This window comes from Ictalurus furcatus, chromosome 1 (assembly GCF_023375685.1).
Source record: "Ictalurus furcatus strain D&B chromosome 1, Billie_1.0, whole genome shotgun sequence".
In the NCBI taxonomy this organism is placed as follows: domain Eukaryota; kingdom Metazoa; phylum Chordata; class Actinopteri; order Siluriformes; family Ictaluridae; genus Ictalurus; species Ictalurus furcatus.
The window spans coordinates 15,366,963-15,380,395 of NC_071255.1; the positions used below are offsets into that span (position 1 = coordinate 15,366,963).

Genomic DNA, 13,433 nt, shown 5'->3' on the forward strand with positions numbered 1-13,433 from the left:
GAAATTAATCAACAACTGTCAACTGTACTTTTTTGAACTGCGTGAAAAAAGTTCACAGAAATCAGCCATTGACATTGAAGCTGTGTATTACGTGCTATGAAAAAAGTGAGACTTTTGATGAGAAGGTAGAATAGACAGTATAGAAGGCATAAAGCGAGCTAATTTAAAGTGTTTCCACTTTAACATGTAAACATTTTGTTTTGTTTTGTTTTGACAGGATGAAACTCAACAGCCAGGTGTTAAGGATCTTTCGCAGTTCAGCATGGAGTCGTGCCTGGCGCAGTCTTGCAGCGTTTTTGCTTGGTCTGTTGCTTGCCTTCATTTATGGTGCAATAGCACTGTACATACAGAAACATGCGCTTTGGTACTGCATCATCACCACGGTAACCATCGCCGCCTTCACAGCGTTTGGAATGGGTCTCGCCGTTAGCGTGCGGACCAACATCACACTCATGCTTCCCATGCTGTGCTCCAGTAAGTATCCTTTCCATCATTTCGGACTATGTCTAAAAGAACTTACTTCTTATACAGTAGCACTAAACTCGATGTGATTGAGTATCTTATGCATATTATTTGTGTTATACAACAACTATCTCCACTGTTTATTAGGCTCAATGACAAATCCATTTTGCTTGATTACATTCATAAAACTATTCATTAAACCCATTGAATATTTCTGGAGCTCTCTCCTCATGTGTTTATTCTACCTCTGAAGGGGAAGGTAAAAAAATCCTGCTCTTCCTCATCATCACCCTTATGGTTCAAGGCCCCTTGAACAACACTCTGGAGAACTTTGACCGAGCAGCAACCAGCGTGTTGTGCGGAGCCGAGTTAGCCATGAACCAAACCCAACAACTCATGCAGCGAGCTTCCACTCCTCTGCTGCGTAAGTCATGCACACTAGCCTTCACTGCATGTTCCTAAAGTCATTGTTCAAAAATTGTTCTCTTATTTGAGATACGTCTGACTTTATTTATGTTATCTGAAAGGAAAGGGTATTACATAATTCATAAATGACTCACACTTGTGCTTTTGTTGCTTTTGTTTCTGGGTACATAGCTGTGCTGGAGAAGGTAAGAGAGGTCAGCAGGAATGCCTACTCACTGGCAGGCAGAGTGCAGAACTTGATCAGCGCCCTTACAGAGTCTGTACGCCATGTCTGTGAGTGAATTACAGTGTACTTCATTGACAGCTGGACAAAGCAAGATCCCATGGCAACCACCTTATCCTCTCTTATTCTAACCTTTTTCAGCTCGTTCTCTGAGAAGCGTGCTGTACTTCTTGGCGAGCATCGGCGATATCTGTAATGTGAAGATGGGGACACCGTATAAGAAATGTAACTCTGTGTTTGACGAGGGCCGCGCTGACTGTATGGAGCTGCTCTCAGTGTTCTCTTTCCTCTGCCACATCGTGGATGGCTTCAGGCCACTCTGTGGCCTCACGCGCGGTCAGCCTCTCCGCAGATGTATTATTGTGACCTTTGCAGACTTGTAATTAACATCTTTACAGGAAGCTTTTGATCATTGCCTTCTTACTCATTACTGTGGTGAAGTTTGTTTTTTCCTTGTATTTTTTTCCATCCAACTTGGTTTTGTAAAAGGCTATATATATGATTACTATGTGTTTACATACACAATGTACCAGGTTGTATTATATAGCACAGAGCTTTCGATTAATGCTTTATAGTCATTCTATTTGTCTTCAATGTATCCCTATAACATTAACATACTTTACATAAAAATACTTTCTGGGTCACCTTCTGTAGAACATTTGTGGTTTAAAATTTTTGTACCAACTAGAGATCAGTGTTTTAGCATAAGAGCTGCTCTGAATGCTGAATGCTGAGCATGCACAATGGTTTTCTCATTTCCCTTCTCATTCTTGTCCTGGCTGACCATGACTCATTCACTTCCCTCTTTTACCAGCATGTTCTCATTTTGAATAAATTATTGTTTTATATCCGCCTCTGTGGCAAGACAACCTTACCGACAGTGCTGCCTCTAAATCCAAACATGACCTCAGTGTACACACACAGCCTCAGACAATAATAAAAGAAAAAAAGAGAAAAAAAACAAAACAATAATAATATCCAGAAGTTCTCAATATTAACTCAGAATGTGCAAGTATCATCTGAAAGGTTAAAAACCTACCATTTTAATGATATGTAGAGTACTTTGTGCTTTTACCTTCTCTTTTTTTATCACTGACTTCATAATATTTGCAACATTTATTGTAAAATGATATAATATTTCTCCTCATCTTGTTCCCAACAGTTGGTGAGTTCTTCTGTGTCATACCTTCATATATTGGCAACCATCTAAAGACTAAACTGGCTTTCCGTAAGTTCTGCAACTCCTTCCTGTTCTCCTGCAACATTATTGCACCCAGTTGTTTCAGGATATAGTAACATAGTCAGATAAGACCATCGACTATATATGAGATCTAGCTATTCTGTTATATACGGTTTATGATTAAAGCTGGGTCTTCTATTAATTTGTTTGATTTCACTCTAGCAATTATTGCAGCATTCAGTCAAATGAAGAAAGAGTTTGAATTCAATATGTCAGCCTCTGTGCGCTTTGAGATGAATCTAAACAGCAGTCAGTCTGGGCATGATATGGCTCAGAAGATCATGGAGGAGGTGTCACAAGACCGAGAGCGTGTCCTGGACCTCATGGGTCTACTGACCTATGTGGGCTTCTTTTTGTTGCTGTTCTTGTACCTAAAGTGAGTCCACCATGAGTAGCCATCAAACACCTCAGTCTGTTCATTACTGCCATTTATTTTATCTTGTAGACATAAAGATCCAGAAAAGTTCCCTACTGAATTAGAAAAATAGAATTAGAAATTGTAGTTCAGGATTTAAATAAAGTGGTACACTCACTCAAACAGGCTAAATGAAACCTGGCTTTGTGTGAGGGAAATTTAGCATGCATACTTACAGTTTGAGATTTATTTATTTATTTATCATTAATTATTATAGAAATGGTTATGCAGAACCATAAAGCATGTGTGTTTATTACTTACTGTATGTACATTTTCCATGGATGAAATGGAAGTAGTAGTACACTGCAATATAATCTGTTGACTGTGTAGTCTGTGATACTTTGTGTTGATATTTTTTGCGCTTGTGAACAGGGCAGTCCTGTACAAAAACCGTTACCTTCATTCAGACGATTTTGACAACTTCTACATAACAGAGCAATTTGTAGAGCTGGATCGCAAGTTCTCTAGGCAAGGAAAACCAGCAGTCCTGCCCCTCAGTAAGAAAGAGGCTTTGACCTACATCACACCTTGTGAGTGAGTGTGAGTGTGTGTTTGGATTATTTAAAAATAATAAAGACAAAAAATGTCAGACTCAATAATTGTTAAAGAGGAGCCAAAACTGTGCTAATCACTTCCATTTACTGTGTCACACACCACAAGACTGCTTGCGGTTGATGGCTCGAGAGAGGCGGACAGTCATGACCGGCCTGGTGTCCGTGCTTAAGCACATGGTAATGGGCTGTGTGGTGATTGCATTAGACCTCATGGTGTTCTGGGTGTTTGACATTCTACATTATCATGCTCAAACAGAGATAGTGGCCAGAGGTAAGAGGCTTTGTACTGTTCACTTCTTATATATTGTGATACATTATATGCTGGCCTTTTTAATTGGCTACATAATTTGACATTGATATTGATGATTGAGAAATTTGAGGTAAAATAAATTCAAATAGGCTACATAATGACTTATGAATCATCACTTTTAAATGATGTCTGCCTTTTATAGATAGGGACTAATTCAAGCAAAGTGTAGATCTGGTACTTCTTACTATAATGTTATGTTAGTATACCTTATTTCCATTAGACAGTGTGCATGCTCACAATACCTTTTCATCATACATATTATGATGAAAGCTCCAATCATCAAAATTCATTTTAAAAGAGGAGTTAATAATTTATGAAAGTGTTTCGATACCTTTAAAAAAAATTGACTTGCAATATAGCCATCCAATGCATCTACATTTTTCCTCTACTTCCCCACTCCTGAAAAATTCGGACCATTCCATCTGCTCCAGATGTTATTTTTCTTTGTATCCACCCACAATATTTTCTAATGAATTTACTTGGCTCTATTTTCCAAAAATAAACAATGTTGCACAGTGGTCCCATGTAAATTAAATTGCCTTTATTTGTGCTGTAAGCTTTACATCTGACCACATCTCCCATGACTGTTGTTGGGTCCCGGGGGATCCCAGCCCTGATACACACCTCCCGATGAGGGAGAGGACTTGGCTTGTCAATGTTCTAATTGAGATTGTCATTTGATGGTCATAGCAGGTAGGAGAATACTCCAAAAGTTACAAACTGCTCCTTTAAAACTGCTATGACATACAAATAATGAACAATAGAATGAGATTTCACCAAATTCTCAATGTTGACACTAGGCACTATTCGAATCTCAATTTCCTCCTTTTCTAAATAACAGAGTCTTCTAATTTTGGTTCATATGTTTCTCCAGCTCCTTTGGTTGTGGACATACAAGTGAATGGCTCAGGCTATGCTTCTGACATCTTTAAAGATATTGTGGCCTCCTTTGACGTTCTGCAGAAGGGGAACATTACAATCCTTAGCAAGAAGTGCCTGATGGAACCTCTGGAGCCAGAATACATGGTCTACCTATTCATAGGTATGAATGTGCTGCGTGTGAATGGACCAGCAACTATCTAAGGACATCTAGTGGTTAGGACTGGTACTACGCATGCGATCAACATTTATGCCAATTTGGTGTCAAGTTGTATCACGTTTGGCAGTTGTACAAAAATAATAAAGGAGAAGTGTTCAAGGGGATCTCATTAAAATGCTGAACTTCTAGAAGAACAGAACAGGAAGTAAACCTGCAGTGACATTTTAAAGTAATACTTTTTAATTAATTATGTAGTTTTATGAAATACAACTGTTGCTGTATCATAAATCCAGTTCTTTACATGGTGGGAGTTTTATTAAACCTAGTCTTTTGTGTTACATACAAATTATTTATTAAATAGAAATGATGGTTACTAGCTACAATATAGGCAACATTCATCTAATTGTGACCTACATCATTTTACTGCTAAAGCTATCATATGGGGTGATAACATACAGTTTCAATTTTATGGTAGAGCTCTCAATCTGTACAATCTGCAATACAGTCATGCAATGCATCTGGATATCTGGCTTCTTCATTTTAGGCTTTTGTTTACATTTACCAGCCCAGAAATGATCTCTGCCCTAGCTTGAAGAGAATTGCTTGGCTTGGACTTTTATCCCTTTTCCTCACGGTACGCTGTCTACATAATGACCTGCATTTGACATATGACACACTTTATGCTCATTCACAGGCTTTCTTTATGGTCTTGTCTTTTTCCTGGTGCTTGCTGGAGGTTATGCAAAACGACTGCAGAGGTTTGTGTGTGCACGGTACCACCCTCAGCGGGAAAAAGTAAGACAAACACCATCTACACAACAGCCATAGTTAAGGTGTTGTTTTTTTGCAGTAGTCAGCAGTTTTTCTTTTCTTGGTAATCCCCTTCATAGTATCCAAAAACAATTCTTCTCATTCAGCCACAACAGCATTAGTGAGATCAGGCACTGATTTTGGGAGAGAAGGGCTGGTGTACAGTTGGCATTCCAGTTCATCTAGTCATTCTAGACAATAGTGTGCTTTCAGTTGCTTTTTCTGTGGCAACAGTTTGGGGAAGAACCACATATGGGTGTGATGGTCAGGTGTCCAGATACTTTTGGACATATAGTGTATCACTTTAAATTGTTCTCTAGCAGCCAAATGCAACATAGCTGTATTAGCAGAATTTTGACTTTAACCTTGGCTTGTAAGACCTGTTTTTTTAGAGAGAGAGAGAAAGAGAGAGACTCATTTGTATTTGGTTCAATTTCTGTTAGAGTTTTGTTTATGTTTAGAAACGTATTTTCCCACCATAGTTTAATGGGACAGTATTGGTTAGTAGTGACTATAAATATTGGTATGCAATAATGTTGACATTTTAGGCATCCAGCTGCATGCATTGTTGACCTCAGTGAATGAGGAAAACAAACGGTATTTCAACTATTTTAAGATTGCTATACAGAGAGAAAATTCCTTTCTATACACCTCTTCATAGATATACAGTACTGTAGTTCAGAAAGCACCTAATCAGCACTACACTAGGGTATTTTAATACCCTGTGTACACCTGCTGTATAACGGGTGAAACATTGTTTCTTTTTGTTTCTTTTGCTTGTTGCTTTTGCCTCTGTTTTCCCACAAAATGCATTCCAAAAAGTTAGAATGGCACTAACATAGGCCATAATAATAATAACGATAATGAGAATAAAACAATAAAAGATAGAACATTATGTGTGAAAACTAAACGATTTGGTGCAATGGATATGAAAACTTTACACCCTCTTATTGACATTGTAGGTTTTTGTTATGTAAAGCCAGAAATCAAGATAAAATCCTGTCAGACATTTTCACCTTCAAAAACTAAATTGAAGTGTAACTTTAAGACCTTTGGAGGGTAATCTTGCTCTTGGCAAACGTCCCTGTTTTCTCCACTTATTGATACACCTCTCCTGATCAGTACCTTTGGACAATAAGATTCCACTGAGGTTCTGTCAACTCCTTGCAAACCATGGTTATATAGTACCAGTATGATGGTATCAAGGAAATCCTACAAGAAATGATTTTTATTTAGGGTAAATCAGAATCACTTTTATTGATGGCAACTTTATGCTACTTACCTTTGACCATAATTTTTAATGAATGGTTATCTCTGAACGCAGTTATAGTGCCCATTATAAAAAGGTGTGCATACAGTGGTTTTTTTATTTCAGTAATTTCCACTAATAATTATCTATTTGTTTTTCTCTTTGTTGGATTCAAGGTCATATTAAATATAAGAGTGTCTACAATTTTCCCCGTTTTACAGGTGAGGATTCTGCGACTCCGCAGTCGCATCCTATCTCAGCGTGGCTCGCTGGGGAAAACTTTGCTGCGGGTGGTGGCCAGGGAAAAAGAGAACCAGGGAAATGGCAGTGTACTGCAAACGTTGATACTGCGGTGAGTCACACCCCATACGGTTCTAGGTGGAATTAGCTAATGATTAGCCAGGCACAAGTAAATACTGTTCTGGGGGAAAACATGTTGTTTGAACAGCTTAATGTTGGACGATTAAGGGAATGATGTATGCAAATAATACGATTCAGTAACAATAGCAGCCGGAATTAAATAGTACCTGTTAGTCCTCTTATTTTAAATGATTAAATATGTGTTGATTATATTTAATCATTAATTATGAACTTACGATAACTCTGCGTTGTCTGTGCTTGAGGAGATTAGGAATGAGAGAGCACTGCCAGATCTAGTAATGGTCTTTCCTGTGTGCAGTGTATACAGTGGAGCCATCACAGTCAGATCTGTGTGTCTGTATGTGTTTGCAGTCTGCCAGGTGGAGTCACCATAGCCAGATTCATGGGATTCTGTGATAAGTCATGCCTGGCCTGTGGGAAAGCTGTGAAGGTCGAAAACAGTTCGGATGTGTACACCTGCTCTACTCAAAACTGCACAGGTCATCTTAGTATTCATGTTAAAGGAAATATTGCCTTTAATATCACAGTCTGCGTATACCCGACCTCAATCATATGGAGTTTAAACATTTTGCTTTAGTATTCAGAGGATCCAGAAGGCCTTGATTTGATTAGCTTGATGTTTTAATTTATGCTTGGAAATAAAGAACAGGAGATAGTAGATAGATACCATCAGCTTGAGTATACAGTATGAAGTATAGCTCTCAAAACTCTGTGTTTGAATATACTCTTTTGTTTTCAGGGTGTTTCTGCATGCAGTGCTTCAGGGTAATGGGGAACATCTGTGCTGTCTGTATGGGCCCCCTGACATTCCAAGAAGACTCTGAATATGAGCTGTGAGTCAACTGTTATTGAACTTAACACAAGCCAACACGTAGCTAAAGCTGAAGTTTACAGTTGGTGCACGACACCAGAAGGAAAACAAATCAGAATGTTGAAACCACATTTCAACATTACATTTCAAAGATCCTTGACCATATATTAATTTAACCAGTTATGGACAAACTAACACTGTTTCAGCAAAATATATTCCTATTAGGATTTTATCTTTTTGTGGTGATGCCATTGACAAATTGAATGGGCATATAACAATAAGTAAATAGCTCTCATGCACACACAGTGTACAGTGTTGGCTTTTGTATGCTTTTGTATGACTCTGTATTATTATAGGTTATACTACAATGATACTGCTTCATTCCTCAGTATTATAAGTGGCAAAATTATTGTTTGAAATATATAGATAAGTGTGCTATTTGAGTTCATTCAAGGTGACATGGTAGCACAGCTCCAATGTCCTTAGTTCGATCCTTAGCCGTGCTTTTTGTCTGTGTGGGGTTTCTGTGAATGTTCTCTCCGTGTCCATGTGGGTTTTCCCAAGGTTCTCTGGTTTCATCGGATTGGTTATGCTAAATTGCCCCTAAATGATTGTGCATATGTGCAAGCAGGGGCACAGTTAGGCAGCACTAGGCAAAGGCAGGCAACTGCTTTGGGCCCCCAGAAGCCAAGGACCACCTAAAAAGAAAAATTATATATATTTTTAATTATTAATGCAAAATAATGTATGCTGAAAATATAACATTGATGATATATCACTGAAATGATTCATATCACTGTTATTTCAGCAGCACCTTTCCCCAACCCCATTTGAATAGGGCCCTATTCCTATTTTTTGACTAGGGCCCCTAAATCCACCCGTGTGTACGAGTGCACTATGCCATGCGAAGGACTGGCATTGTACTTACAGTAAGGTATGTCCCCACCTTGGACCCAGTGCCTGGGATGGGTTCTAGATCCATGAACCTGATCAGAACAAAGTCCTTACTAAAGATGAATGAATGTATGAATGAATGAGTTAATTTAGTCAAGAGAAGGCAACAGTTAAAACTGTGTTAGGACCAGACATGTGCTACCATTTAAATGAAACACATGGTATCACAGAGACTCCAGTGATGAGGAGCAAGTGAATCTGTGGGAGGTGGCTATGACATCACCACACATCAGTCAAAATGCTGACAGGATGAGGCTGATGAGGAGGAACCCTGTAAATACTGAGGACCTGAGTGATTCACACACCAGCAACTCTGAGCTCAGGTAGTGAAGTCACTTTAGCACTCTACACAGAATGTACACCATATCAGATCATGTTATATGACCTTTATATTTTCATGTGTGTGTGTATTTCATTGACAGAGCCAGTGAAGACCAGTGAGATAACTTATATGCACCAAAGCTTGAAAACATAGTTTGAGACCTGTGCAAGACAGAAGCCACTCAATCACCTTCCAGTACAAATCCAGCATTTATTACTTTAACCCAATAATTGTATAAAAGCATGCTCATCACTGTATTGTTTGTGTTTTCATTGCGAAACCTTTAAAAAAAAAAAAAAATTATTGTTTTTCAGATGTACTATGAGAATGTGGTCGAGCTGGTTGGGTGTTGAGTTATTGCTCTACTTTTTCATGGCCAGCGGCTTTGTGGAATTCTCGGTATGGGCGCCTCTGCACTAAAACAATAGCTCAGGATGTCCAAATGCATCTTAGGATCTTCTGCTTGTGCTCTGACATGGCAGAAAAAAAACATCACAAACAATTCGTGCTAACACACAAAACTTACCATTGACCATTTTAGCACGAGAGACGATTCGTTGCCTCCTTCCTTTGAACTATTTCACTGTTTGTCTTTTTGTTGTTGTTATTGTTGTTTCTCCGACATTTTTCTGGAAAGCCAGTCAACTAAATTGTAAATTGTGAACATAAGTTTCCTATTATCAACGGGACTAACAGAAAATCTTAATTCACATAAATAAAATAATAGTATAAATCAACGAATCTAAGGACCTACTCTGACGCGCTTGACTTTGAATCAAAGGAATCAGAACCCGGACACACAGTACACAACATTATTCTAATAGGATGATTCAAAAGAATCGACTCAGCTAAATGACTCGAGAAGCCCGTCATTAAGGACTGACGTGGAAGGAAGATAAGGGGACTCTCCACACGCAGGGCGGTGAGAAAACACCGTCACTGAACTTTACTCACGTAGTTCCCTTCGACATCAGGAGACTAAACGGACGGAATGGCACCAAAGGTAAATGACTGTAGTTTTTTTTCTTTCATTGCGATAACATATTTGCAGTTGCATGCTTGAAATGATTTATAAACTAGTTTTCCATGTCAGTGTGCTCAGCACTTTGGAACTGACTATAGTCTTTGATCAGAGTGAATTCCTAGAGTGGATCATGAGAAATCGTTGTATACGTAGCTATGTACAGTTTGAAACTTGTAATCCAGGATGACCTTTAGAATTATGTTCACCTGTAATGCATGCTATGGCAAACTGCATAAACAGCCAAATTCATTGCTTTAGATTTGCTTGTGTAAAGCAATCACTTCATAATAATCCCCAAGGTAGCTACTCATAGGCTTTTCTTAACAATTAGTTTAAAAGAATTATTTCTATAATATGATGTTGTCCTCAGAAAGCTTGCTTTCCATGCAATAGGGAATCACATATAATATTGTTCGAACAAAACCTGAGATCTTAAATCACCTTATGGCAGATTTCTACTACTATGACCATACCAGAGTTCAGATTGGTTGCTGGCCAACGCCCATACAGTAAATAGTATCGCTTTGTTGCAAACACCCTAGCCCAACCTGATGTAACTGCTTCCTGAGTTTCATTGTCTAGGTTCAGTTACCTGGTTAGGTAAAGAGGACCTTCCCCCTGATCATGGTACATGCTGTGAGTAACATGGCAAGAAGGAATGAATCCTGTTTTACATCAGTGCATAAGAACCCAGCTTTGACTATTTGGAAAAGGCCAGGATCATGTCAAAATCAAGTTTGAACATTGTTTTCAGCATTACTGCTGGAAAATTTTTGTCTTTTAAAAACTCAGTAGTTCAGGTTCAAGACACATTAAAAGATTATACAGTAGCACAGAGAGCTTATCCAACACCAGAAGAATTTGGGGTATGACCCGAGAACAGCTGTTAATCTTTTAGGCATTCTTCTGAGCAAGCTACAAAAGTTACTGTGGCTAAAATTTAAAGTAAAGCATCACAGTGCTTTACGATATGCAATCTCACAGAATCAGACAGCACCCTAAACCAGTTACTGATCTAGAAAGGTTTTCATTCAAGTTTAAATGCAGTATGTAGAATTAACCGTGTGTGTGTGTGTGTGTGTGCGTGTGTGTGTGTGCGCGCGTGCGTGCGTGCGTGTGTGTGGAGTATGTGGAATCCCTATGGTGCTAAATTCCTTCTACCGCTTCATACTGAAAATATATGTATACACGTTACATGATGGTATTATTTTGTTATGTTGTACCAAAAGCAATGTGAAATCTTCCTGTTGTTATTTATTATACAATTAACACCAGGCTTATTATTTCTTTTTATTTGTACTACAAAGTCTAATAATTCTATGATGCTTATCCACTTTATAAATGATATCTTAGCAAGTGAAGATATCCAAAAAAAAAGTTATCTAATATTTGTCATTATGAGATTATTATAACACATAGTAGACACATAGTAGCTTACTCCTAGACATGTGACTTACTCCTACTTATTTCAAGCTTAAATTGACTTATTTTATTGGCAGATCATTTTGCTTATTTCTAGAAATAAATGCTTGAAATAAGCAAAATGATGTGCCAATAGAATAAGCTCATTGCAAGCTTTAAATGAGCAACAAAATATATCTAGAACTAAGCTAACAATCTTATATTTGTTTAAAGACAATATAATGAAGAGAACTATTCATTGAATTTGTCTATATTCAACATATTTTTATTTGCTAAGCTATAATTTTTGGAAGTGTATTATTGCTGTTCTAAATTGAAACTAAAACCATGCTAACTCTAAATACTGCTTCACAAGTTATAAATGTGGAAACTGTAGTAGCACTAACTATAGTGTGGCATTTTAAAATACTCCTTCTTTTCTTTAGTACACAGATCTAGAACTGGCCATCAACACCATAGTAACCCAGTTCCACGAAGCCTCTGCTAATGACGGTGCCACTCTGACAGTAGAGGAGTTCCAGGGCATGCTTTCCAAAGAACTGCCTACAGTGGTAGGTAGCATTTACCACAGTAAGCTCTCATTCTCCTGATTACAAGGAAGATCTGATTACAAACTTTCTAGCAAAGGATTGCGATCCATGCAAGACGCTCAAAATGGACTTGCTGTTGTCTCAGCTGTATTCAGCAAATATGTGAGCTAACAAACCACTTCATGAATATGACCAGAGTAAAGCTTTATTTGCTTCTTTAACAGACTCCCAAGGACCAGGAAGATCTTACCAAGATGTTGAAGGAGATGGATGTGACAGAGGGGCAAGGTGTCACCTTTGAGAACTTTTGGAAGCTGGTGAATTCCCTTGCCAGCACTCAGTTTGGGCTGCTTCAGAAAGACAAAAGTGTTAAATGCGCTTGCCTGTTACTCTGAAAACCAGGCAAGTGAATAACCTAAGCAAAGAGTTCCCACCAGCCCCTCCCACTCCATGTAGGTGTAATGCTATCACAGCAGGCTCCTGTTCAGACTTCCTCTGCCTTATCATTAAAATGTTATCAGATTCTCTAGATAAAATCTCAGCCACACCTGTAACTGAATGGCGAAACACTGCCAACATTGTAAGAGTCACATACACATGACTGACAAATATGTGAAGAAGCAGCTTTTATATTTACTAATATGCTTTGGTGCTGCAGGTTTGTTGGTTACATGTTTCCGATTTAACCTTCTCATCATAATATTTTTGTACAATGATGATATCTGCAATAATTATTATGTTGTATGACACTGTTTTTTGACAACTGTCTCTTTTATACATACTAATACACTTTTGTACCATGGTAAAATAATAAATAGGTATGTAAAGTAATACAAATGTTGGCATCCAGTAAAATGGCAAGAAAATATATTGAAATAAATACAGAAACATTCAGTGAGTGAGTAAAATGTACTTGCATGCAGTTCTGGGTTAACCTTGTTAAGATCATTAAAAGGGATATTTTTGAACGTGACTCATGTAAACACCTTAATCAGAATATTGTCTTACTCAGAATAAGGTCAATAATTAGATTACTGCTGTCCATGTAAACTTAGTCATTGATTAAGATCTCTTTCTTAGTAGCGCCCTAGCTGTCTACTAGGGTGTGTTCCTCTGTTTAAAAAAAGTACCATTACTCTGTTTACAAAGTACCAAAGTACCATGATTATGATACCACAATAGTTAAGCTGACCTTATGTTTTTGCACTCAGAATATCTTGAGAGGTTTGACTGTGCCACAGCAGCAGTAAGCCTACGCTTA

General features: G+C 38.1%; 2 protein-coding genes and 1 long non-coding RNA gene across 3 annotated transcripts; 2 read left to right on the plus strand and 1 right to left on the minus strand.

Moving 5' to 3' along the window:
• Nucleotides 1-104: 104 nt before the first annotated feature.
• On the plus strand, nt 105-9,730 carry dcst2 (DC-STAMP domain containing 2). The gene is made up of 15 exons (XM_053628505.1): nt 105-474; nt 716-886; nt 1,060-1,161; nt 1,253-1,447; nt 2,274-2,339; nt 2,514-2,727; nt 3,139-3,296; nt 3,427-3,591; nt 4,505-4,672; nt 5,364-5,464; nt 6,950-7,080; nt 7,461-7,588; nt 7,849-7,942; nt 9,045-9,197; nt 9,297-9,730. The coding sequence occupies exons 1-15, from the start codon at nt 219-221 to the stop codon at nt 9,313-9,315; spliced, it is 2,121 nt and encodes a 706-aa protein (XP_053484480.1). The 5' UTR covers nt 105-218; the 3' UTR covers nt 9,316-9,730.
• Nucleotides 7,714-9,802, minus strand: LOC128609765 (uncharacterized). The gene is made up of 3 exons (XR_008386280.1): nt 9,723-9,802; nt 8,849-8,906; nt 7,714-8,618 (listed from the first exon to the last, which is right to left on the minus strand). It is a non-coding gene; the product is annotated as an uncharacterized LOC128609765 (long non-coding RNA).
• Nucleotides 9,803-10,049: 247 nt separating this feature from the next.
• On the plus strand, nt 10,050-13,066 carry LOC128609750 (uncharacterized). Its single transcript, XM_053628493.1, has 3 exons — nt 10,050-10,199; nt 12,068-12,193; nt 12,397-13,066. Exons 1-3 carry the CDS (start codon nt 10,188-10,190, stop codon nt 12,565-12,567), a joined length of 309 nt encoding a protein of 102 aa, XP_053484468.1. The 5' UTR covers nt 10,050-10,187; the 3' UTR covers nt 12,568-13,066.
• Nucleotides 13,067-13,433: the final 367 nt, after the last annotated feature.

Excerpts from the sequence above, each read along its gene's own strand:
- LOC128609750 (XM_053628493.1), top strand. Across the intron at positions 12,194-12,396 it reads CCAAAGAACTGCCTACAGTG|ACTCCCAAGGACCAGGAAGA; the intron begins GTAGGTAGCATT and ends CTTCTTTAACAG.
- dcst2 (XM_053628505.1), top strand. The coding sequence starts at position 219 with ATGAAACTCAACAGCCAGGTGTTAAGGATCTTTCGCAGTTCAGCATGG. Across the intron at positions 2,728-3,138 it reads TTGCTGTTCTTGTACCTAAA|GGCAGTCCTGTACAAAAACC; the intron begins GTGAGTCCACCA and ends GCTTGTGAACAG. Across the intron at positions 3,592-4,504 it reads AACAGAGATAGTGGCCAGAG|CTCCTTTGGTTGTGGACATA; the intron begins GTAAGAGGCTTT and ends ATGTTTCTCCAG.